Source organism: Sebastes fasciatus, chromosome 15 (genome assembly GCF_043250625.1).
Source record: "Sebastes fasciatus isolate fSebFas1 chromosome 15, fSebFas1.pri, whole genome shotgun sequence".
Classification (NCBI taxonomy): Eukaryota; Metazoa; Chordata; class Actinopteri; order Perciformes; family Sebastidae; genus Sebastes; species Sebastes fasciatus.
The window spans coordinates 4,760,933-4,788,401 of NC_133809.1; the positions used below are offsets into that span (position 1 = coordinate 4,760,933).

Here is a 27,469-nt window from a genome sequence, read left to right on the forward strand (position 1 = left end):
AGTACTATAAAGGATACCATCCACTTCTATTTAAATGAGGCGTAAAACGTAGAGTCAACCACAGCCCCTTAAAGGGATAGTTCAGATGTTTTGAAGGGGGGTTGTATGAGGTACTTATCCATAATTAGTGTACGTTTTCAATGGAGTCTGGTGGCTTTGGCAAGAGCATACTGTAGGTGGATATAACAACTTCAGTTCCCCGTTGGAAACGGCTGTCTCACGGCAAGTTAAAGCGGTGAAAATATTCTAAATATAGTGTACACTTAAACTGATATAGATTTGTTTTTTTTTGTCTAAAATAGGGCTGGGCAATATGACGATATATATCTATATAATAAAACTGTTATTTTCATTTTGCACTTAAGTTTTTAAAATGAGAAAATATTTTTCATTTATCAGGTATTTAATCCACACCATCTTTACCATGTGGTTATTTCATATAGACTATTTATTTATTGAATTACCAGAAAACATTCTATATCGTGATATATATATATATCATTATTGAGATATGAAATTACCTATAACATGATAGAAGATTTTGGATATATCGCGCAGCCCTAGTCTACAATATGTTTTGCAGTAACTCCTGTCTGCCTCTCCAAGCCGGGGGCATGCCAGCCGTTAACTGTAGGCAATACACTGACTATGGATAAGTATCTCATACAACCCCACTTCAAAAACTCTGAACTATCCATTTTAAAGAGGTTAAACGGACGCTGTTCAGCTGATGAAGATCTACCAGGAGATGAAAAAGTCAGTTTCCACAGTCTTGACATGCCAGTGTGAGGTTAAGGATGCAGTCTCAGAGCAAACTCTGTCCCTCCTGGCGTTCTTTCTGTTGACAGTGAGACCAATAATTGAACTCTGCGCACTTTGAACAGTCAACCAAGGGTTGCTGTTGCTTACATTCATTTCATGTACACACACATACACACCAGACATACTGTACACACCCCCACATAAAATCTGAGAGTAGTTGTTTTGCCAGGGGGATTAGCCTCTTTGTTGACTGTAGTGGTTTACACATACAAGCACAGCAAGACCCTCGTCTGTACATGTATACAGAAGCTTAAACCGCCCACACCGACGTGCTGAAAGTGAAACGTAGCCCAGAGCACCGCTCTCCGAGATACATACTAGAGACATGCTCGTGGTTCACTTTGATGTGGACTCGCTCTGTGTGAGAGTTTTGCCTCGGGGAAAAAGCCTCTGATACTAACAAGGGTCTGGGTGGCTGCTGAGATCAGTGTAATGTTGGTCTGCTGGTGAGGCGTGTTTGTGTATAATGAACTCTCTGGCCCTGTCATATAAATAGTTTGCTGCTTTATTAGTCTGGTATAACAATAACAAAGCAAGAACCAGTTCATGAAGTTTAACATCTTTTGACAGGTGGGCTTCTTCCTGAAAAATAGCCTGGCTCTATTAGGTTGGGGATGCTCTTTTTCTTTCCCATGGATGTAGATTGATTGTTTGGAATAAATCTGTGGTGGGTAACACTGATAAAAAGCCAGCCAATAGTACTGTTTGATTGATAGGTTACATCTGGGAAGTACAAATTAGATAAAAAAAGTAATGTATTAACATGTGTATAAAATGAAAAGAAGCTGTTTCAGCTGATCTTCAGCTTTCCAAATATAGCAACTTCAGGCTTACTCGCTATAGAATAATCTCATTCAAGTGTGTAATAGCCTCCCATATTAGTGGGTGAATTGGTTCTCAAGTATGTGCCATTCAGCCTGAAAAGTCTGCATGTTTTCATCCCAGCTAAACACCACAGCGGCGAAGTTCACTGATTAGCAAACCTACAATTAGAAGGAGGGAACTAATCACTGAAATCAGCTGCCGCTGTAGTGTGGGGTTGCTTCATTATGGCACATGGTTGAGAACGGCTGTGTGTGAGATTTCAAAAATAAGAATTCATGAACCCTTTTTCTTCTTAGGGTCCTCTGAGGTTATTCTGTGGAGAACCCCTAAAGGTTCCTCGAAGCACTCAAAGTTTAGAGACTGTGTGAGCGCAGTATAGAGTATCAGAATGTAAATTTGACCTTGAATATATAAAGTCGCACTCCACTATACCAAATTAAAAGATATCACACTTGTTATATGGGAGCTGCATATTTTCATGCTGTCAGTGGAATGATAACATGATTATCTATGGTGTGATGTCTTCAACTTGCTTATGAATTACTTTCATATTTTTTGTTGAGGCAAAAACTACGCTGTTTTTCTTGGTTGAAAGTGTGTTTTTTTTCCCCAATGTCAGTTTGTTTCTCCTACTGTTAGTTTGACTCTCTTTTCCCCCCTCATCTTAACAATCTTTATAAGAATTGATTGTGACAAAACAGAAGTAGCTGCTTAGATATAGATTTGCCTTATAACAACAGGCAGTAGAAAGTCATACAATTCAGTAAAAACAAAGATACCTTTCTGGCCAATGACTCAATTAAAAGTGAAAGTCACTCATTATTAGGCCTGTCGCAATAACTACTTTTGTTGGACAATATATTCTCCCAGAAATAATTGCGATACACAATATTATTGTCATTTTAAGACCATTTTATGGCACTGATATAATTATAATATAATAGCATAATAATGCAAGTATCTCCTTTTGAAAGGGCAATGAACTTTAAATGTGAAAAATTTCAAAGAAAATATTAAAATATCCTAAATAAATAAAATATAAATAAAATAAAACCTCACTACCAAAACAATAAATAAAAATGGACTCTATATATATACATATATTGTACAATAAGTTGTGTAAGAGCCATATCTTAAGAAACATGCAAGGATATACTTTGACGAATGTAAATATATTATTTTTTACATTAAGGAATTGCGTATTTGTTTTGTATAAGTAGCGCTCCTGTAGACGTATAAATGACGTCATATTTGCAACTTGATGAGTCAGAGAACAGACAGATGTCTGCGGAGCAACATCATTTTTGACCTGATTTAAATATGTGTTTTGAACTGTTATTCACTTCAGGAAACAGATAAAACTTACCTTGGAGACGTGTTTTAATTGGAGTCAATCTCATTGCTTCTTGTGGACCTACCGAGTGTCGATCAGACGATGCTACAAGTCGATATAGTAATTATTGTGACAGGCCTTCCAATGATACCAATGAACCAAGTCTTTAAGTATTTGTTATAAGTACTCTTCTTAATAACAAAAACTGTACTATACTGTATCAAAGGTTAAAGTCCTTTATTCAAAACAAAGCAAATGTAAATTTTTAATTAAAATTATTTTTTTGGGAGACATTTACTATTTAAAATTTGGTCCAACAGTTATTATTTTGCTAATTTAAATGTCGTTTTAGTTTATTTTGTAGCAAATAGTTACTCCCTAGAAAATATAGCAAGTAAAAGTCAGAGTCAGAGAAAAAAATAGTAGAACAAAATAAAGTATTTCTATGTGACTGCTTTCCACAGCTGCTTCAGAGTCTCTCTGAGGACACTGCATTGTTTTCCTTTCCTTTACATCTGTGCTCAGTGTGTGAGACTTCACCGGAGTGTCAATACATTCATAGACAGACACACATGTAACATCCTCCTGTCATCCTCCAGTGTGCTCATGTTGTGACAGAGGATGCTGACTGTGGGTCTGTGAGTGTGTGTGTGTTGGACTCCCTCTATGTGTGTTTTCACCTGTTGGCTTTCATTTGGCTGACAGAGCGGAACGAGGACAGATGCCTGTCAGCTCTGAACCCGATGACTCGCTGTGACGTCATTTGTTATGGTCCCCAGAGAGTTCGCTTGAGTTTGTCTTTTTTATGCTCATGTACTTTATGTAAGTTTAAATCTAGCTTTACCCTCTATGCCCTCCGTAACCTGGGATGCATGTCTGCTGTGTGTGTTGGCGGAGGGGGGGGCTGCCACTAACCCCCCCCACGCCTCCTCAGCGCTTAGCAACGGTTTCATTGGTGCATGCCGGGTCCCTGAGACACCAGTCTGCTCGGTGATTAGAGGCTAGGGGGGGTCTGCTGCCGTGCCATTGGCTGGCCTCGACACGCCGGGGAGGAAGCAGCCAGTCACCTGCTGCATCCCGTCGAGTGTGTATTTGTGTGGCGTGTTTTTTTTTTTGTTGTGAAATGAGGGACAGCGGAGCCACAAACAGCATTGTCTGCAGAAAAAAAGAAGCCATCACTTCAAAAAGCCAGGAGTCGCTCTGGGGTGTTAGATGGAGGGGTGGTGTGGGGGGGGGGGGTTACATGGAGGGAGTCGGTGCCAACGTGGAGTGAGTCATGCTGCTGGTGGTGGTGGTGGTGCTGGGGGCGGGGGGGTGATTAGGGGAGGTGAGGTAATGCCTCAGTCCAGAGATGATGTCATCACATAACAGACAATACGGACACTCTGACACACACACACTCACACACGCCTCTGCCGGCATGCAGTATAAATGAATGAGAGAATTTCATTGATCACTACTACACAATGACTAACGATTGATAGCAGCGCTGTGACTAATGTGACAAGCAATAATTCTTCCGGCGTGGTGAAGGAAATTAAAAAAGGGCCAGATGGGCGATATTTTTGGCAGAAAGTCGATCTTTCTTCCGGACATTCTGATTTTGATAGTGTTTTTTTTTTTATTTTGTTCTGCTATAACCTCCAGCGTTACTTGGTGTCTCTCTCTCTCTCTCCCACTGTCTGCCGCCTTTAAGTGGAGCAGTAGCCTTGTGGGCCAACAGTGGCACATTTGCGGCGGGTGAGAGCTGACACTGTTTGACAGGATCGTTGGAGCATCGGCAACAACAAACACACACACACACACACACACACACACACACACACACACACACCCCACTCCCTCTGAACCTGCACCCCCACATTCCCCCAAGGGTGGAATACAATGACATGATTACAGTAATATCAAATAATCATCAAGTGCTCCAGCTCATTTTGGATGAATGCCTCCATTAAAAAAATATATTTATTTATTATTATTTTGATGAATATTGAGCTCAAGATTATCTATCACGATTATTCATTGATTTTATTGACAAAATATTTTTAATGCACTGCTTTCACTTCCATGTTGTGTTACATTCCTGTACAAATCTTTGCATCAAAATAAATCGTTATTCACGGTGCATCTCCTAGAAGCAAAACAAAATTGTACCATAACTTTTTACCCAAAATAAAAATCTTCAGAGCACTTAACCTTCATGTTGTGTTACTACATTCCTGCTAATTAGCAAATTGTTGCATCAAAATAAGACTTGAAATAAGGTTCTTCTTCACCTGAATTCAGTGCGTTTTCGTTTTGTGAGCGGAGCACACATTTTAAATGACAATATTGCAGTCGATCATGTTCATTTAATTGTGGGAGGCCAAAATTATGATCACGATTAATATTCGATTAATTGTGCAGCCATAATTGAAATACTGAAATGATAAATCTATTATCAAAATTGTTGTCAATTATTTTTTCTATTACCTAACTGATTAATTAACTAATAGTTCCAGCTCTATGATTTTATATTGCTAGATGAACTAATAACTATCATAATGTAGTGCACATATAGTATTAATGCTACAAAGTGCAAGAACACACATGTTAAACTAGAATCTGACCTTACACAGTGAAGACATGAATGGCTCTGGTCTCAGACTGATAGTGGATCTTTTTGTTTGTGTAGCCTCACATTAAAAAAAAAAAGAAAAGCGAGTAAGACATGAATGAGTCTGAGTTTTAGCTCCTAAAAAATTAATGGGCATTGGAAATTCATAGCAGAAGAGACACATGGAGAAGGAATTTGTGCTGAACAGACAGTATTCTAATCATTTAAAACATTTTTTTAAGTGAAAGGCTCTATTGAATTTTTAATTGTTATTCTCTAGAAGTAAAAATTACAAAATCTAAGCCCTTTTCTGTTTTGTTTTTGATTTGAAAATATGAAATCTAACACAAGACCCTTTAAAAAACAACAAAGACCAGGGTAAACAAAGACTATTTTCTACAGACAGATGAGATAAAGACATAAAAACACACAGTAGGGGTGGGCCGTTGATCATAATTTCATACACAGCTCATCAAAGGATACCTTTAATTTGCTTTGATGATTTATTTTTTCTTCATATAATCAAGAAAGGGTTGATAAAAATACATCATTTTCTTTCTGTAATGTTATGCAGCTACAAATTTTGAATAACTAACAGATTTCCATTTTAATGAAATACATTGTCTTAGCAATAGCTCGCAGGGTTTCTGTAGGCTTCGTGGAATGAGTACTCTAAGATTAAAATGAGCAAATGTACCCAACAGACATATCAGGGTCTAGTGGGAAAGTAATAACAGAGATAATATTCTGCATGTCTGATGACAAAAGTCATAAAATTTGTAACATTGCGAGGTGGATTCCAACAAAGAGGTTAGCATTAGATCTATATTTCTGCAGTGTGGATGGGGAACATAAAGTCAAAATAAATAAAAAATATCAGACTAATGAATATGTGGAGTTGAGTGTAAAAGTAACAGTCTGGATTTCTTTCCATGTTGATCATTTGTTCATATTCGGGAACTTCCACTGGCCATAAAAAGTCAACTCTTTGACAAAGTCAGATAACAATAAAAACCAGTGACAGTCCAGCTTACTTTGAAAGGAAGTCCTTGGTCTAGGACGGCAGTTTGGAAAACATTCGAGGCACTCCGATTGTGAATAAAAAATCCTCTATTGACACATGAAGACTTGTTAAATTGAAACGCGTTGGTGTTATCCACGTCTCAGTAAAGGATTTTTAATTCACAATCGGAGTGCCTCGGATGTTTTCCAGACTGCCATCCTTTACCAAGGACTTCCTTTCAAAGCAAGCTGGACAGACACTGATTTTTTTTAATTGTTATTTGACTTCTTGCCCCATCCTTGAAGAGCACCTGTTATTTTTACTTCAACATTACCAACACCGAGTATCCTGACCCCGGTGCAGCACTCCCAATTTTTTTCTTCTTTGACAAAGTCCTTCAGCTGTATGAAGTCATCTCAGTGACATGTTGTCATTTTTACTCACTAAACTTTAGAGCCTTCTTAGATGACACAGACAGACTGCTTTTTGATTCAAGAGCTGTCAAAATATGTCAAAGTGAATCATCCCAAATGACACAAACATCTACGGACTCATTCTAACTACACTGTGCTGAGATATTATGGCTTTCAATGCCCTGTTAACTTTGTTACAACAGAAAAATGGTTGATAATTTACCAGACATCCCTGCCAGGTTTTAAAGAGCCGGTGTGATGGTCATTATGAGGGTAATCAGGGCTCAATAATAAGAATTGCCCGCTTGCCCAGGCTAGTAAATCTAGCAACTCACTTGCCAAAAAAAATAATTAAACACACTGTTTTTTTCCTTGACTGATGATGGAAGTAGGTATGGAGTGAGTCATCTTGCTTACAGACTAAGTTCAGGAGCTGAAGTGCAAGCGAGCATTTCAATTATCCTGGAAACAGGAGTTTAGTTGAGTGCCCTTAGAGGAAAATGTATTGCTCAGCAAGTTTGAGAGCAATATGGATAAGATGGGGTCATTTTTCAAAGGCACTTCAAGTTTCAGCGTCCTTATTCTGATTAATTTACTTAAATGAAGATTAAACATGACAATTAACTTTAGTCTTTGTTGTTATTTGATAACCGCTAATAAATAAAACAATATGAATAGAAGCAAGAACTGGGCACCAATCAGATTATCTTACATCTACGTAACTTTGGACAACTTTAATTTAGTTTAGTTAAGTTTATTTGTGAAGGGACTGTTCAAATTAATAAATACACACAGTATAAAAAATGCCAGAATTAGCCGATAGGCTGTTTTTCATCTGTTGTCAATGGCCAAGGTGTTACAGAAGGTACTGTATCTTAAAGTGCACCAGAACAAAACATAAAACAGGACATGCAGTTTAAAAGTTGGACAAGCAAAAAAAAGGACAAACGGTTGTTAAAAGCAGTAGAAACCGTAGTAATATTTATACATATATAAAAAAACATTGCAGACAAGCAGGACATACAGTATAGATAGAAGCAGCAATGAGAGAATCTAGTGCTGACGTGTGTATGTATTAATCATCCATTGTTTTAATGGAAAGATCTATAGGTGTTTAGTTGTCTGATAAACTTCAGTTTATTTTTCCTCAGTCTCACTGTTCACTGATCTAGAGTTTTGTAGGGCAACATGATAGATGGGTCAGTGCAGAACTCAGTGGAATGGAACCGTGAGCGTATGTATGTCCGTGGACATGGATGGAGACGGTTAGACGAGCGGCTGAGAGACGCGATCCGGGGTAACTGGTGTTGGAGCACTTTGCTGGATCAGACACATGGATTAAGGCATCAGGAGCAGGATGACTCATCCACAGCTCTGAGAAGTTCCCCTCTTTTACACCCCCTCAGCCATATCAGCAGGGTGTGATGGTGATGTGATGGTCAGATTGTTAACCCCTCCTCCTTTCACTTGCTAAATTTATCCTCATCTTGTCTCCAAACCACCACCACCCCCCCTCCCTCTGAAAAGATGACATCACCTCTGCTCCTGGCTCTCGCTCTCTAGTAAATCATCCTGTCACACATTTCTCCCCCCTGGCACTTTTTAAATCAACCACAAAGGAAACTACTTTTTATAGAGTCTGATAGGACGTTCATAACAAGGCGATGTGACAGGTCAACGGTTCGACACCAGCAGCACCTGATGTGATGTTTTCTATCGCTTTTGGAATCACTAATTGGTCCAAACACTGCTGTTATGTCACTGAACAGTTTGTTGAAAAAAATGAGTCACAACTTGGGCATGCAAATAAACAGATTTTTGATGACAGTCTTTGCATAATATTTAACTGAAGTGCTTGAAGAAAACAATTATCCAGACACGAGCTAAAGCTGTGGAGGTTAAATCAGGATTAGGCTCAGATTTTTTGCAATGATGTCATCCTTTCTGCCCCCCTACAGTGAACACCTAGTAGCACACACACACAGGAACACACTCACACATCACTTTTATAAAGATCCAGGTTAATTACTTAGGCTCTTAGTTGTGTAATGGTCCCACCAAGCCTGTGTGGATTGAGTCCAAGTGTGCGGGGGCTAAAACTGCTGCTGTGTGGAAGGATGTGTGTCGGCCAGTGTTGTCTGTGTGGGCAAGTGGTTTTTGTGTTTGAACGATTGTCTGTCTGAGCTGAAAACGACATTTCAAACTGTAAAAGATATTCCTGGAGGTTTGATTCGTGTTAAAAGCCATTGCATCAGACAGAAGTAGTAAAGTCGGAATCAATTATTTTGCCAAGGACAGTCAGCAGTTGTTTTAGTGACACTGAAGCAGAGTGTAAAATAATGACATAATGTACTTTCTGCAGCAATAGCAGCAGTACCTCACATACGGTTCTGTGTGTATCGGGAGCTTGTTCAGAAACTTTAGTAGGGGGAGTCCAGTCAATTAGTTTACAACTATTTAATTAATCGATTAATCAGTTTGAGTCATTTTTTTAAGAAAAAACTTTATTCCTCTATTACAGTAAACTGAATATCTTTGAGGACGTCATCTCATCTTGGACTTTGGGAAACACTAATTGACATTTTTCACAGTTTTTGGATATTTTATAGACCACAAGGTAACGTAACATTCTGGGGCGAAGACCAACATCAGCTACCAGAACATGAAGATAATATAACATGAGCAAGGATAAGCTACCAGCGATCTAATATCAATTCACAGGAAAAGAGTTAGCATGACATTTAAGATAGTCAAATTAAGTTCCATAAGACATGTCTGCAATTTGATAACTCTGTTTTTGGAGCAGAAGATTTCATAACAGTAAGTTATACTCTTTGTACTTGACAAGTTCCACAAAAGCTAGCTAAAGTCCCTTTCACACATGCAGTCTATCCCTGAAATGTTCAGGAACATTTCCTGCATGGGGTCATGTGTGAATGGTAGCCGGGATCGATATTCAAGGAAATCTCGACTGCCAATTTCCCTTCTCAAGACCTAGTCAAATTTGAGGAATAACGCCGGTACAGCTGTGTTGTGAATGAAAACAGTAACTTTGCAGGGACAAGCACGTAAAGTCTTACGTCTGTCTGATGTAGGACACTTTTATGTAGAGCAAGCGAACCAATCACAAGACTCCGCTGATGACATATTTGAATCAAAATTTGTATTTGTATCATTTTAACAGCTACTCGCCCGCCATGTTCCTGAAAATAATAAGGGGCGTCTTCCGTCACGTACACTTACATCCGACCTTTTCCCTCATCTTCTTCTTCTTCTGTTGAGTTTTATGGCGGTTGGCATCCATAAGGGTTGCATTACCACCATCTCCTAGAATGTCCCTTGCCCCATCTATTGCAGCATTGCCATGGCAGGTGTGAAAAGCTGCAGGGCGGAAATGCTCCTGAATGTAGTGCATGTGTGAATAGTGAGATCACTAGAGGGGCGTGAAAGGTTATCCCAGTAATTTACCGGGAGCTATGTGTGAAAGAGGCTCAACATATGAAATGCCAGAATACTTATGTTATGGAATAACCAAGACAAAAACATCTCACAGAATCTTAGACAAGAACTTTAAGTTGTTTTGTGTAGAATGCCAACCCTTTCTTTTGTTGGGATATGTGCTTTTCAAACTTATTAACATCAACTTGTTTTTGACACGTCAGCAATCACCACTTTTAAACCGACCTGTTTGTTCCTGCAGGTGTTTGGCAATAGGATGGTCATCCCTTCACTGGACGGTGCCTTGTTCCAGTGGAACCGGGACAGGGAGAGTATGGAGGCAGTGCCTTTCAGTGTGGAGTCCCTGCTGGATTCGTCTTACCGGATGGGGGAGGACACGGTTCTGGTTGGGGGCAAATCTCTTACTACCTATGGCCTGGGGGCCTACACTGGCAAGGTCAGTGAAATGACCTCAGTTAAAGCTTGTAGTATGTTTCTGCATTTTAAAGAATTAAATGATATTTTTCCTTTCTCTTACAGAGAGAGTAATTGATGTATGTTTTTGAAGGAGGCCAACACAACACCAGCACAGTATAATAACCCTCTCTGTTGTTTGCCTCAGCTTCGGTACATCTGCTCTGCGGTGGGCTGTAGCCGCTGGGGAGATGAGGACATGGAGGCCGAAGACGTGCTCCTGCTGCAGAGGACCCAGAAGACTGTGCGAGCCATCAGGCCCCGATCAGGAATGGAGAAGTGAGTTTTATTTAATCGGTCAATCAACCTGTCATTGTCTGTCAGTCAATTTGAGTCATGAAGCAGCTACTGTAGCCGGTGTGGTATTCCAGGAAGGGTCACAGGCACTCAATTGACTTTCCATCAGTGGTTTTAAATAAAGTCCGTTAACCTTTGTAATGGCAATTTTCATATCTGCAGTTTAACACTGTACCTTTAGATAATCTCAGGGCCTCACATGTTCAACTTCGTCACCATAGGACAGTGACCTGACATTTTAGTTCTCTGTAACTGCAAACAACAGATTGCTGAAATACTTGTTATGTCTTGTGATGCTCTGTTGTCTGCTGTGTGCTGACGCATTGATACACTTTCTATCCTTCTCTTCTTTTCTTCTTTGCACTTATCTTCATGTTATGCTTTAAATGTATAAATACTGACTACTCTTTGTATTCGGGGCTCACTTGCCACAGTCCACAACAGGTGGCTGTGCTCGTGAGTCCATCTGCAGTCCATCTGCAGATGTTTTAGTTATTAATGTATGCCTTTTTATTAAATTCACTGAAAGACAAGTTGTTACGTTGGTTTGTGTCTTGTTTTAACAGAAACTGCCACCACACCTTTCAGCCACTAGGAGTTCACATTAGCATGTCTTCTTTTAACCTGCTGGCTTTCCCGCACTGACCAGAGGATTTTAATTGAATAGATTTGATCTACTTTGTTATGTTTCATACTAATTTGATATCTGAACAAAATAATCAACAATTATCATTTATATATCTTTAAGTTGACCCCTGGTTGTGATAATCAGTTGCAAAGCTTTTTCAATTGTGTATTATCTCTCTTGAAACTAGGTGGAACTTCAGTGTTGGAAACTTTGAGCTGAAGCTCCTTCCTGAGACGCAGTCGGCAATGAACTTCCTGGAGGGAGAAGGTGCGAACGGCGACGCCTGGAGGGAGAGTCAGCGGGTCATTACAGATGAACCAAAAGAGAGAAGGCACACGGAGAACCAGCAGAACCACAATCTGGACCTTGTCATCAAAGTGTCTGTTCCTGATTGGAAGGTCATGGCCTTCAGTACCAAGCCGGAGGGACAGCTGGTCTGGGAACGTCAGGTGAGATGTTAGAAACTCCCAAAAAAAACATCTTGCTCAGTAATTTAGTAGCACTGACCGAGCATGTCTGCAGTGTTTTTAATTACTTGAGCTAAGTTTAGATCATGACCCTGAAGTATATCAGCTCATTCTGTATCACCTGTTGTGTTGTGTAGTTCTGCACACCCATCGCTTCGGCCTGGCTGGTGGGTGGCGGTAAAGTCACACCGATCGCCCTGTTTGACGACAACGCCTACAGCAACCAGTCGGAAACTGATGAGGATGACGACGACAATTCGAGGAAGGCCAGAGCTGCTGAAGAGTCCAGTGTTTACCTTGGTAAATTCATACACTGCTTGCTTGTGCTCATTCCTAATGTTTAGTTGAATTATGTGCAATTTCTGTGACTCTTTTTCAGCACAAACCCTCTAAAGTTGAGGTACCAGTGAATCTAGTAGACGTATAACTCCTTTGCACTTGGTTTATCAGGGATGTACCAGGGACAGCTCTACCTCCAGTCCTCCGTGACGATCAGCGAAAAGTTCCCAACCAAAGCTATCGGACCGATCAAGGACATAATTCCATACCCCACAGTCAAGTGGAAGCCTCTAGTCCGTAAGTCCACACCTCCTTAGTCATTAGGTGCTGTGTCTAATCACCAAACACTGGCTTCATTAGCATTGCTTTCAACACAAAGTGATACTGTATCTTGTTTTCAAGAAATATTTTGAATTAATTAGCAGCCTTTTGGTCTTGTTCTCTGTTGCTCAGAGCTTTGTTTTCATTCCCATTAATGTAGGACTATGTTGGGATAGTTATTCCGACTCTTTTGATCCCTCTTTCTGCCGAGATCAAAGAACTTCTTCATCTTGTCCTTGACACAGATTCCCCATCTCGGACACCAGCCCTGGTCGGCTCCGATGAATTTGACAAGTGTCTGAATAACGACAAGTTCTCCCATGACGAATACAGCAACGGGGCCCTGTCCATCCTTCAGTATCCATATGGTAAGAGCCTGATACTGGACATAAAGCTATAAAAGATCACAGTAAAGTCTTATAAACATAGACATGCTGCATAAATCTAACTGACTGATTTCTGCTTTTCCTCTCCGCAGACAACGGCTACTACTTCCCGTACAGCAAGCGTTACCGGGAGAAACGCAACAGTGCCGTGAGCCTGATAAAGGGAAATGGGGCGGGGAGCGAGATTCGCAGGAGAAAGGACCCTGTGCTGTTGCTGCCCTGGTGGAAGGAGATCCTCGGCACCATCGTCTTCTGCATTGCCGCCACCACCTACATCGTCCGCAAATTCTTCCACCCCCCCGCCCCGGTGGCCTATGTGAGGGTAAGACCACAGACACAGCCCGCAGCAGGAATACCATACTGACAGTGACTGCTGGGAGTTATTCCTGTCATATAATGCTAATGTTAGACACTGCATCCAACTTCTGAAATCACTGTACAATAAAACAAAAACAGCTTCCACATATCAGATGATTCAGCATGATTATGGTTGTGATTCGGTATGGATGGATCAGAAAATATTTCCTCAAAATGTCACTGGACAAACTTAATTTTCATATTTTATGATAAAAAAACTCCAACAAAAACATACAATTTTTCAGATTTTTTTCCTTGTAAATTTTCTACTTTAATCTCAGAGAATATTCAAGTATTTTTTTCTTGTAAAGTTGTGATTTTAATCTCAGAGAATTTCAGATTTTTTTTCTCAGACATTTTCTACTTTAATCTCAGAGAATATCCAAGTATTTTTCTTTAAAATGTATAACTTTAAAACCTCAGAGAATATTCAAGTGTTTTTTCTTGTAAATGTGTGAGTTCTATCTCGTTAATTTACTACTTTAATCTCAGAGAATATCAACGTTTTCTTCTTGTAAATGTATGACTTTATAATCAAAGAGAATATTTGTTTTTTTTCTCGTAAATTTATAACTTTATAATCAAAGAGAATATTCAAGTTTTTTTCCTCATAAATGTGTGAGTTTTATCTCGTAAATGTACTACTTTAATGTCAGAAAGTATCCAATTTTTTTCTTGTAACTTTACGACTTTAATCTTTGAAATTCTTGGAATACTTCCCCCCTCTCCTGGCTCATATAATTAGTATTTTTTTTACCTACCCTGGTATGCCGTCATACTAATGTTACACTCAACTCTGCATTTCTAAAGCAAGATATAAATAGGTGATTCTTCTGTGAACATCTTCCTTTAACATAAGTGCATTGCTTTTTGTAGGAATGTGGCTGAGAGACCAGCATGCCACAGAAGTTAACCTTGTTTCTTACATTTCTATTTGTCTTTGCTGTCCTCTTCTGTCTCTCAAAGCAACGGAAAGAGTCGGAGACACAGTGCCAGACAGACTGCAAGTTTGACCTTGAGGTTGTGGAATGCAAAGAGCCGGTTGCTATGGAGACCCGTTCCAGCGAATATGTGTCCAGGTACATCATCATTACTAACACACACACACATGCTTGTGAATGATTTTTTGTCATGACTCAGGAGAACTTGATAAAACACTTCTGCTTGCTGTGCCGGGAGTTGTTATCGTCACACTTGAAAGTTACAACGAGAGTCTCACTCTTTCAAGGTGTAGTCACGGATTCGGCACTGTTACCATGGTGACCACTGGTCTTCCAGCCTGCCTTGATAGGACAAGGCAGAGATGGGAGATACCAGTCGTAGTAGTGCATGATTGGATAACTCAGCTGTTTGCCATCAAATGAAAATGACCTTGGCCCCCGCAGACCCCACCCGACCCGGCAGCATCTGCCACAGGGTCGCAGTGTCGTATTACATCACTGTCAGCACATTGTCAGAAGTTTTTTTATTTATTTTGGACATCCCAAATATGATCAGTAGCCATAATTTATGGGCTGTCACTGACCTCCTGCCGTCTGATCGATGGAGTTTGCATGTTAACGTTCTTTAGCTGAATAATATGGCTCTACTCCCCCAAACACAGGCAAGAATGTGATTAAACTGCCTTTTTTTCCTCCTGTTTTCATCACTCGCACGTTCTCTTCTTTTGATCCTCGCCCAAAATGACAAACAGCCACCCTCCCCTTTCCTTTAAAGCTGCTGCTCGGATGCATGCAAATTGCTTTAGCCGAGTAAGTTTCCTTAAATAAAACTGGTGGCTGTTGTAGCAGCTGAGGCAGGCATGAGTCAGGATTATTAGGAGGGAGGTAGAGATCAGGAATCAAGGCCTGAATCACATGTGCCCACACATGTCCTAATAAGACAGCCTTCAATCCCCTGAGGAGCCTGAGAAGAGATGCTTCAGCAGGGTGTAGAGCATTGGTTCCCAAACCTTTTTAGACCACGGCACGAGCCAAGCAACCCCCAACATAACATGCATATATGCACACAGATGCTTTTTTTATTTTGTTATTAATAATGAACATTTTATTACGAAGTTAAACAAGACAGACATGGATCACTTCACTTAACAGATCTGTCAGAAATAAACTCCCATATACACATTTACAAAATAAACAAACAGCAGCCCATTACTTGCACTAGTAGGGCTGTCACGGTGAAGGAATTTCCCCTGCAGTGATAATGATTGGCTCAATATGCGGTATTATTGCCTCTTTTTTTGCAAATTACTTCATTTATCCTGATTTTAGTGCTATATAAATAAGCTTTATTGTTAGACTATTGGAAGATATGTTGTTTATTTTTAAATGACAAAGATGACAGTTTTAAAAACTAATTAAATACTTGTTTATTGTTAAAGCTGAAGTAGGTGAGATTTATGAGATTTACAAATATGATTTAAAAAAAAAATAATTATAAAACGGTTGCTATATCCTGACAGTAGTGCATGAAACAGGTAACCTGAAAAAAATGATGTACCTCTGTGTCCTGTCCGTTGGTTGGCTTGTGAATAGCGTGGTATTGTAATATTGCAGTTATAGCGACAGCCCTAAACACTGGATTACTAAAATGACCTCTAAGTTACAGTTACAGATAGCCAAGCAGTGAAAGGGCCACATGCAGGCATACTGTAGGCCTATATTGGTCAAGCTTGTTCAATAGAGAGTATGTCACCCTCTCATCAGCAGCCAGTTGAGCCATTGTTTTAGCCCATTCATCATAAGGGGATGGGTGCTTTTTCTTCCATTGTCTCAGTAGTATCCGTTTAGCTGTTGTAAAAGCCCAAATAATCCATCTACTTTCAAGGGAGGACAAGTTCAGTGGTTGAGCCCAAAATAGACAGTTTTGTAGGGACTTGGAATTTCTTGTTCAGTACTTAAACTTATTAAAAAATAACTGATTCTGATGCTTATCGGCAATTTTAGATATATTATATGTTTCTTTTTTCTTCTGTTTTGAAAAGTTTGAAAATGCAACAAAACAAAGTTAATATATGTAATGTAATGTAATGTAATGTATGTCGCAGGCCTTAGCCAAGTGTTTTTCTGTTAGTTTGAATTCATGATACTGTTAAGCTGTGAGTTGGTTACCTGCCAGCTCAGCAGCCACAGCCAGCCTTGACAGGGATTTGGCTGCTAGTAATTCTTTCCCTGGTTAATCACCTTTTACTACTTAATAAGCCTCCTTGACCACGGTGAATCACCTGATCCCTGGTCTTTGAAACTGTCAGGGATGGAGTTGATAACACACTTTGTCACACAGAGCTCCTTTCTGCCACAGAGAGCAGAGCGATTCTTTACAAAATGACAACCGCAGTGTCTTCTCCCCAGGTACCTGACTGACTTTGAGCCGGTGCAGTGCCTTGGCCGCGGGGGGTTCGGTGTTGTGTTTGAAGCCCGCAACAAAGTGGACGACTGCAACTACGCCATCAAAAGAATCCGGCTGCCCAACAGGTAGCGCCTCTCGCTGGTCACAACACAGACTTCCTTCCGCTTCCTTTATCTCTGTTTACTTTAACGCTGTTAGACTGAGTTATGAAAGCAGCAACCTACTTGTGTAAACACAGAAAACCACACAGAGGCACATGTGACAGTTTGGTACAAATAATAGCCATGTATTTATATTCATTCTGACAAGCATGGAAATCTAGTGTTCAGCTACAGCAGCTTCCTTATATTGTTGTTGTAGAACAGTTAAAGTATACATGCATTTGGTCAACAATGAATCAAGTGTTTGACTAAGAACATGAAACACAAAAAAGTCTAATAAGTCTCATTAGGAATGTATAGGATTTGTGTCTTGAGATCCTGAAGATTTGGGACCCAACTACTGAAGAAAGTGGAAGTGGTTGTCCTGAATGTGAATGAAACCCTAAATCTCAGTCTTCCGTCGTACAGAGAGCTGGCCCGTGAGAAGGTGATGCGGGAGGTGAAGGCCCTGGCCAAGCTGGAGCATCCGGGGATTATCCGCTACTTCAACGCCTGGCAGGAGAGCCCTCCCGAGGGCTGGCAGGAGGAGATGGACCAGAGGTGGCTGAAAGACACCAGGTTAGTCAGGTGCCTTTAAGCCTGTTATCCTGTACAGCTCAGCAGGTCAGCGAACATGACCAGGAACACTGACTCAGGGGTCTGTTGTTCAAGGATGGCATCCATGCAAAGAAATGTAATCCTCCCCTCAGGAGCGGGAGGAATTAATACTCTTTACATCGCTCGGCTCACTTCACAGGTTGATTAAGACAGATGTTTAAATGTCGGGGTGGAAAATGCATATTCACACAAACATGTTTGCAGCAGCTAACTTAAAGGGATAGTTAGATGCTTTTAAACAAGGTTATATGAGATCCATAATCAGTGTATTTACCTACAGTAGATGGCAGTTGGCGTGCCCCCAGTTTAGAGAAATAGGCACAGGAGTAAAGCACTCTGAATTGGACAAGTCTTGTTTGTTTTGTTAGTTAAGACAAAATATTTAAAAACAATTTTACTGCACAGTTCTCTTGAATGCTTAATTGTAATATTGATGTAGTAGTTATTTGACTGTAGTAAGCCTGACAGCAACAACCCTCCTTTCTCTCTTCCAGTACCACCGACTGGCCAATGAGCTTCCTTGACCACATGGAGGCGCTGTCAGTCAAAGTCCCGGTGTCCAGCTCAGTGTCTCCTGTCTCTGGGCCTGGAGGAGATGCTCTGGAGAGCTCCGTCGATGCCCGGCACCTGCTCTCCAGCAGCGCCGGTAGCATTGTAGGTTTCGGCGTTGACGACGGGGACCTGTCCTTCCACCCGATGCTGGGCCACGACAGCCTGATGTCCGAGAGGGACAGCCAGGCCGACCCCGACGCCTCGGACGCCCCCAACTCCTTCGAGCTCTGTGCTCCACGCGGCCCCAGCGACTGCACCTCTTCTTCCTTCGACATCGTGTTCGAGGACTCGGGCTGCGACCGAGACGCCGACGCAGACACGGACTCGGCTTCGGACGTAGTCAGTCCGAGCACGACGACGGAGAAGAACAGCTCGTCTTCCTCGTACACCAGACAGCAGGAAGCTGTCCCGCCCTCCAGTTCCTCTCCCCCCCGGCCAACCACACTCACCCTGGCTCTCCCCACAACTCCTCCAACCCAGCGAGTCCAGCCTTCTCCCAAGGTCAGTCAATCATCATCATCAATCAGTCAGCTGTAATCAACAGCCGTGTCCTGTGATGTAAATGCACTGTAATGTATTGAATGTAAACCGTCTCCTCCTGTCTCCAGGTGTACCTGTACATCCAGATGCAGCTCTGTAGGAAAGAGAACCTGAAGGACTGGATGGCTCAGCGCTGCCTCCCGGAGCAGAGGGAGCACAACCAGTGTCTCGATATCTTCGTCCAGATTGCAGATGCCGTCGACTTCCTGCACAGCAAGGGGCTCATGCACAGGGACCTCAAGGTGAACACACACACACACACACACACACACACGCCACACACTGTCCACTGTACAAGCAGAAGTTAACGTATTTGAACAGTAAGATAGTCAGTCATTTTGTACCAGCTGAAGGCTGACTGACTGAGATATAGTGCCAGGCGAGAAGAAATAAAAGCATGTATTATTAATCTCTCTTAACGCTCTCTGCCTTCATGTATTAAATGTTTGATACATGTTCCGTAACCTGTTACCCTCCTTCCTCCAGCCCTCCAACATCTTCTTCACTATGGACGACGTGGTGAAGGTGGGAGACTTCGGCCTAGTGACGGCCATGGACCAGGAGGAGGACGAGGACGAGCCGAGCGCCCTGACGCCCGCCCCGCTACTCACCCGACACACGGGCCAGGTCGGCACCAAGCTCTACATGAGCCCGGAGCAGGTGAGCAGACGCACGGACCAGTGATGGTATAAGGGCGCCTTCACAAGCCATAGTCCGTTTGATTAGTCTGAATCAGAGTAAAACTAATCATTTTGGTTAGTGCACAAATTAAAGCGGAACAAATAAAAAAAAAAAAAAAATTCTGAGGGGCATGTACTAAGAAATTAATTTATCTTTTTCATCTCAAGAGCTGCCACTTCTATGCAGGGAATCACAGACTTTGATATATTGCTGTTGAAGTGTTTTCACTGTGACACTGATCTACTGCGCATGAATCCCTTCTCCTCCAGTTTATCTTCAATTACTTTATAAACGTCACTATTTTTGTGGACTTTATTTAGCGTATTCTGTGTGTTCTCTTCGGCCCGGATGTCAAGCAAACATCGGACTTCTGCAGAAGCGAGAGGTGGTCTCGGCCCGGTTGTTTTGGTCCGCACCAGAGTTCGATTAAAACAGACTAAATTTTGGCTTGTGAAAGCACCCAAAGATGAACTTTACAGAAATGTTTAGATATTCATCAAGAAACTGTGATAAGATCTGATTTCATACTGAAATACCTCTCTGGGTAAGTATGGTATGTTGGTCTCTAAAACAGGGATTCAAATTCCATCTTTTCCTTTTTGTCCCGGCAGCTCTCTGGAAACTCGTACTCTCACAAAGTGGACATTTACTCTCTGGGTCTGATCCTGTTTGAGCTGCTGTGTCCCTTCAGGACCCAGATGGAGAGAGTGAGGGTGAGTCAGCAAACACACAGGCTCATAATCATGCCTTCATTTATCTTCCTTTTATTCAATTCCCAAAAGGGTGGTAATACAGCAATAAATTACCCTTTAACTCTTGACTCAGAACTGCCAAGCATATGATTATTATAATCTATTTAGACTGTGTTTGTCTGGTTGTATTTCCCTGTATAATACACAGCTACAAATTGGTTTGTGAAGCATTAAAACAAATCAATTCAAGCAAAGCACAAACATCAAAGGGAGGTTTGAATGACTAAAGATTCATTAAACAAAAGCAAGAATAGACAAGTGTGTTTTTAGAATACATTTATGGTGCAAGCAATAATTACCCAAACTGAACTATTAACAATTGAGAAGCAATTAAAATGTTCAGATCAGTTACAGAGCTCCAGCGATGTGAAGTTGTTTTAAGTGATATGATCCCACAGAAGAATCCCCACTGCTGCTGTTTGTTTAAGCAGGAGAAGAGAGAGACTTCCTAATGAGCTAGTTTATCTTTCTGTCTCTTCTTTTATCCAGTTAATTATTCTGGTTTGTCTGAAAACTCTGTTGGGGAAACTGTAACACATAATCACTATTGTCATTTGAATGATCAATGTTGTCTGTTTAAACGGTAGATTGTCTTTGCCCTTGTGTGAGCGATCGACCGGGACGTCTTTGTCTCGGTAACAAAGGGCCTGATTAGCCACCAGCGCAGCTCCACTCACAGGTGTTTACATCCTCTCTCTTCCAGACGCTGACGGAGGTGAGAGCGCTGCGCTTCCCAGAGGTTTTCTCCAAAAACAACGTTCAGGAGGTGAGTGGCCGTCTGCTGCCACCTAGTGGCTGAAAACACAAACTGCACCTGAACCAAGAACGTGAAAACAGTTTTGTTTATCAAGCAAACGAACAAAGTGGGACAAGCTGTGAGGGTTCATTCTCAGTGTGTAGTCTGTCACAGATTTAAATCACCTGTCCACACCAACATTATCTATATGGTGAGTCAAATCTGCTGAGTTAATCCAATTAGGAGGTGTAGTTGGATTACTTTGCTCTCAAATCAACAGGATATAAAGTCAAATAAGCAAATATCTTCATATTACGTACTAAAATGTAAATATCAGCATTATTATCTGAGACAGTTGCAACATGATTTGTAAATATAATTTGTATCATACTCCCATCAGAATCTAGTTATTAGTTATGATCAAATAATCAATTACTAGGGCTAATAATGCATTAACGCAAATTTGTTTTAACGCCACTTTAATGCATTAACGCAACTTGCAATTTTTAGGTTGTTGCGGCTCAGTTTTAAAGCTAGAGTGAAGATACTGGTATCATATGAAACTAGAAAACCTGGTTGGTTGGTACTAACCATGTGATACTAGCTTGTCATGAAGGAGGTTAAATAACAATCCAAACTTGTGCTAAATTTTGGCAAGGAAAAACTGTCATGGCCATTTTCAAAGGGGTCCCTTGACCTCTGACCTCCATAATGTGGTTCTATGGGTACCCACGAGTCTCCCCTTTACAGACATGCACACTTTATGATAATCACATGCAGTTTGGGGCAAGTGATAGTCAAGTCAGCACACTGACACACTGACAGCTGTTGTTGCCTGTTGGGCTGCAGTTTGCTATGTTATGATTTGAGCATATCTTTTTATGCTAAATGCAGTACCTGTGAGGGTTTCTGGACAATATCTGTCATTGTTTTGTGTTGTTAATTGATTTCCAGTAATAAATATGCACATATATTTGCATAAAGAAAGCATTATTTACCCACTCCCATGTTGATAAGAGTATTAAATACTTGACAAATCTCCCTTTAAGGTACATTTTGAATTTAATTTGCGATTAATCACGATTAAATATTTTAATTGATTGACAGCCCTATCAATTAAATATGTTCTTCACTACCACACCAGGCACTGGCGAACTGTTTGGTATGGTCACATCACCTTGTTTACCTGTTTACTTTGTAATGAGATTAACATAATCCCATAGCATAATCTGTGATTCTCCAACACTGGAAATCCCCTCTCTCTGTTATCCCCGTATCCCACTTTACTAGCGGTGTACTGTTCTATTTAAAGATGTCCTGTACAGTGTGTGTGTGTGTTAGTCTGAATGGCATTATCTAGTATTTCATTGAGTTGTGTGTGTAAATCACATTTCCTCAGGTTCTGCAGTGTTACATGAGCTTTAAGTGGAGCAAATCAGTTGCACTAATGGATGTCAACATTACTGTAGCATTACTGTAGCATGACGCTGTTCTGAAAGACATCTCCTGTGTTTCCTCTCCGTGTGCAGCTGAGTATGGTGCGCAGCATGCTGTCGTGGAGCCCCGGCGAGCGTCCCGAGGCGGCTGACATCACAGGGAATCCCCTCTTCCAGGAGCTGGAGCTGCCTTGCCGACTGGCCATGAGGCAGCGCTCCCGCACCTACAGCGCCTCGTCCATGGGCCGCCCCTCACGCCAGTCGTCGTCTACCTGAAAAGCCCCCTGACGCAATATGTAACCCCCCCCCATCCCACAATCCCCCTTTCATCCCCCCACAGCCCAAGAGAAACACCTCAGCCCCACCTTGCCGTCACACACTGCCTCAGACTTTAAACGCCAAACGTGCAGGGATTTATGTCGCTGGCTTTAGAGCGGCGAGACAAAGTCCTGCACTCTCCTTGGCAAACACACACGCCGTTACATATTCACAATTTTAATCACACAGATATTTTAAAAGCAACAGCCGTTCTGTTATGTTCACGACCAGACTTGGCTCAAGTGGTACGAGCAAAATAATTCTTAGTGGTTATATTAAATGGCTCTGAGCACCAGATGGGCAGCGGTGTACTGCGGCCAGTCGGCTCACTGAAGCTATTATTATTATTGATTTCTGAAATGTTTACCTGTGATTGTCTTTAAACAAGTGGCATTCTCCTCACTCTGACAACCATCTGGTACTTCGAGATGATCGACAGACGCGCTAAGAGCTATTTTGCATATGATTTGACGCCGGTCCAGTCACAACACCCTGCCTGCTCCCAACATTCAGCCAGTGTTCACTCACCCACACTTACACCTCAGGTATCAAAACCAAGAGGACACTCCAAAGGGGCCTTTGATGCTTGATCATCCTATCTACTAGTGACCAGTACTGATCGCTGGTACGAGCACTATCCGGTGTTCCGACACCCAATATGCCTGATTTGGGAGACCAAAAAAAGACCATCTTTTTTTCCTATGTGTTTTTTTTAACGAGAGAAGGTGATGTATTGCGTAGAGAAGAGTTTATGAATCCAGATCATCAGATATGATTTGCCTTTAGTGAAAGGGGCCCGCGGCCTCCTCCGAATGAATGCTGAGCCTCTGGCTCCTGTCTTTTTCTGCATGTACCTGATAGGAAAGTGAAGGGGGGTGAGTGTGAGTTTGTTATCTTAAAGCCAGTACTTGGAAGCAGTTTTTTCTGTGTGTAAATTTACACAATGACTCTGGGGTGCTCAATCATTTTACAACACCTCCTCTTGTATATAATTGAAGGGAAAAAAATCTGTTTATATCTTTTTCTTTGAAGATATGTTTGATGAATCCTGTACATATTGTAAGGCGCCATTGCTTGTAAATGGCTTTTTCATGTAAGATAGTGTGATATACTGTGGGGGGGAGGGAACGAAGAGGTGGACGATCTCTGCCGTTAATGGATAGCTGAATGTTACAGTGTGACCTCCAGAGACAGATGATGGTGGTCACCTCTTTCTAGAAATGATTCTCAGTGTTTGTCTTCACGCGTGTGGGGTACCAAGTGGACGGGGTTTGCCCTGCTTCGAGCACCAGAACCTCCAGGACCAGAGTGCCATTTGAAAGTCAGTTAAATGTACTTTTTCTGTAACTGATGACTCACCTCACTTTTTTTTGTTGGAACTGTGCTACTGTGCTCCTCCAACCCCCATCCAACTGGTGTTCCCGGTGAACAAATACTCCCGTGATGAGGAAAAATAGCATTTAGTCAAGAAGATGATACTGTTTTATCCCCTCTACATTGTCTACTGAGGGACCTGGACCTGATGTTGGTCATGTGATCCACAATGAGCATTGTTTTATGTACATAAGAAGTGCTGGGAGAGTCACATGACCCGTTTGTAACTTCACACACACAAACTGCTAATTGTAATGTGCTTTCAATGATTGTACTTTTCTAAGGATCTTCTCTCTCTATCTCTCTCTCTCTTTTTTTTTAATAAGCGCAGTTTTTTGATTATTCTGCAGGGTTTTTTGATTACTGTAAAGTCTCGACTGTTTGATACAAAAAGTCAAACTGTTGTTCATCCATCCATCCACTGAAGATGAGTCATTCTTGTTGTAAAATGATCAGTTCTCTCAAGAGTTTAAAACAGACAGTACTCCCACCATGACATGGGTGGAAACTGGAAAGTTTAGTTCCATAATGTGGCGTATCCTCAAGTTAGGAGACGGGGAGACGTGAGAACTCATGTCGCAAATTCAGACAAAAGTTGCTTTGTGAACGACAGTATGTGAGTACTGTTTTAAGTGTTGACAATGTGACACCTTTTGTAGAATTAACGTTTGATATTTCCAATAATGGATTCAGGATAAATCTGCCACAAAATTAGCTGAAAGCATTTTGGAACTTTTTTTGTCGTCCATTTTATAGAATTCCTTAGAGAATTGTGATTTAAAGACGTGTTTTTGGAGGATTCACAACAAGAAAGAAGGAAACTTTCACAACATAAATCACCTACTGTAGTAAATAGCTTGTCAGCTTTATACCGTTAAGATTTAAAAACAGCATTATTGACGATAGCGTATTATCGGAGGTTGTAGAGATTTTCTTCTTTTCACTCAAACCAAGAAAATGTGATTAAACTGTAGGTTTTTCATGCTTTGTTGAACTGTGTTTATCCTCCTTCCACTCCTGCCGTCCAGGTAGCTTTTCAATTTAAAGAATCGGACCCCCACTCGTCGATCTCTGACGCCTCTGGCCGGATACGTAGTTGCCTGTTTCTGTGCACAAACCCCTCATTCTCTGTCCCATGTTGAATTTGTAAATATGTTTATTTGCTTTATTTATGTTTTGATGCCGTGATCAATCCTTTTTTGGGTTGGTGTTATTATGAATGCGCTTCCTGCGATGGAGCGCGTTGGAATATGATGACTTCTTACAAGTCTAAATTTAATAAACTGTTCTATACCGTTTGTACAGTTTGGTGTCCTTGGTGTGCAGTCTGTGGGTCGGTGGGGGGGGCAGTTGGATCATTCGGACATTTATCACCTGACCATCATTAGGCAAACAACCACCACAGTTAAGAGTCGAATAAAAACAGAAATGTTTGTTTTCTTTAAGCACCGGTCCTATGAATAATTTACACCGGTTGGGTGCGCATTAAAATCGCTGTATGTGCATGTGTAATATATTTATGTCAGGCTGTGTTTATCCTATCCAGCGCACAGAAAGAACAGTTTAATAACAAGCAATACTGTAATAAACTTATATATATATATATATTTTACAGTATAAATATAATATAAAAATAAATCAAATGTAAAAAAAGGAAAAGATGAATAATAATAAAAAAGTATACAGTAAACAGTATACTGTTTACTGTATACTTTTTTACTATTATTCATCTTTTCCTTTTTTTACATTTGATTTATTTTTATATTATATATATATATATATATATATATATACTGTAAAATATATTTGCAGAATTAGAACGAAGTAGAGATTTGTGGTTGAAAGCTCCAGGAAAAAAGAGCATTCAACAACTAACATCACATATCACTTATATTATTAAATATGCCCTGTCAAGGGTCAGTGTAAATGCTAATTAGCTAAATAAATATTAAAAATAATAAATAAAAATCTCTTTAAATAGTAGATATCCAATTAACTTATTTTAGAATATGGACACAAAATCCCAGTATCATGTTTAATTTTTACAGAATTAAATGTGACCCTGTTAAGGGTCATAGTGTAAATGCTAATTAACTAAATAAATAAGCTAAATAATAATAATAAAATAATAAATAAAAAAATATTTAAAATAGTAAATATCCAATTAACTTATTTTAGAATATGGACACAAAATCCCAGTATCATGTTTAATTTTTACAGAATATAAAATATTCAGTTAAAGAAGCTAACAAAGCTAGCTATGGATTTAAGCTGTGTCCTGTCAAGGGTCATAGTGTAAATGCTAATTAGCTATATAAATGTTAAAAATATTAAATACAAATTTATATTATTTTTATATTATTTTTATACCGTAAAATATATTTGCAGAATTAGAGAGAAATAGAGATTTGGTTGAAAGCTCTGGGGGAAAAAAGAGCATTAAACATATAATAGTAGGCCTAATTAGGTAATTAGCTTAATAAATGTTAAAAAATAATAAATACAAATATTTTTAAATAGTAGATATCCAAATAACTTAGTTTAGAATATGGACATAAATTCCCAGTATCATGTTGAATTTTTACACAGTAAAAAATATTAGCTAACAAAGCTAGCTATGGATGTAAGCAAACTTGTATAGGGGTTGGGTTGCCATGGTTTCTGTTTTTCAAAATAAGAGTTTAAAGTCCTGCGCGCTTCGCTTCGCTTCGCCTCTCTCTCTTGCGGTTGCGCAACAACAGCAAAGCTAGCTATGGATTTAAGCTGTGTTCTGTCAAGGGACATTATTTTAACATTTATTTAGCTAATAAGCATTTACTAATTAGCTAAATAAATGTTAAAAATAACAAATAAAATCTCTTTAAATAGAAGATATCCAATTAACTTAGTTTAGAATATGGACACCATTTTTTTACAGAACAGAAAAATTAAATTAAAGAAGCCAACAAAGCTAGCTATGGATGTAAGACAGCTTCAAGTTCAAGTTTAGTTTATTGATCACATACACATTGAGATGACAGTGAGATTCTTTGTTCCTGTTTGTTACTCTTTCATCCTTGTATATTCAAGATGTTTATTGTCACTCAGGTTGTACAGGTACAAACGTGTGAAATACTTTTTGCTGGGAAGCTCCATTAAATAATAAATTATATTACATTTACATTTACATTACAATTACATTTACATTACAATTATAAAAGGAAATACTTTATACAAGGGCATATTAAGAACATATGTATTAAGAATATATACAGTATATACAGTATAGGATATATTTTTGTGTAAGAATGTGTTGAATGAATTATAGATTTAAAAGTCTGATGGCCTGATGGATG

The 27,469-nt window shown here is 40.2% G+C and overlaps 1 protein-coding gene across 1 annotated transcript in view; it reads left to right on the plus strand.

Moving 5' to 3' along the window:
- Positions 1-25,438, plus strand: part of eif2ak3 (eukaryotic translation initiation factor 2-alpha kinase 3) — a 38,729-nt gene extending 13,291 nt beyond the window's left edge. The window contains exons 3-18 of the mRNA XM_074660838.1: positions 10,693-10,887; positions 11,053-11,183; positions 12,017-12,278; positions 12,434-12,596; positions 12,747-12,872; positions 13,142-13,264; positions 13,375-13,604; positions 14,606-14,718; positions 16,990-17,112; positions 17,557-17,706; positions 18,240-18,798; positions 18,906-19,079; positions 19,324-19,497; positions 20,130-20,231; positions 20,974-21,036; positions 22,536-25,438. Coding sequence (XP_074516939.1) covers positions 10,693-10,887; positions 11,053-11,183; positions 12,017-12,278; positions 12,434-12,596; positions 12,747-12,872; positions 13,142-13,264; positions 13,375-13,604; positions 14,606-14,718; positions 16,990-17,112; positions 17,557-17,706; positions 18,240-18,798; positions 18,906-19,079; positions 19,324-19,497; positions 20,130-20,231; positions 20,974-21,036; positions 22,536-22,718 — 2,871 coding nt within the window. The 3' untranslated portion in view covers positions 22,719-25,438. The remainder of the gene's footprint in view (positions 1-10,692; positions 10,888-11,052; positions 11,184-12,016; positions 12,279-12,433; positions 12,597-12,746; positions 12,873-13,141; positions 13,265-13,374; positions 13,605-14,605; positions 14,719-16,989; positions 17,113-17,556; positions 17,707-18,239; positions 18,799-18,905; positions 19,080-19,323; positions 19,498-20,129; positions 20,232-20,973; positions 21,037-22,535) is intronic.
- Positions 25,439-27,469: the final 2,031 nt, after the last annotated feature.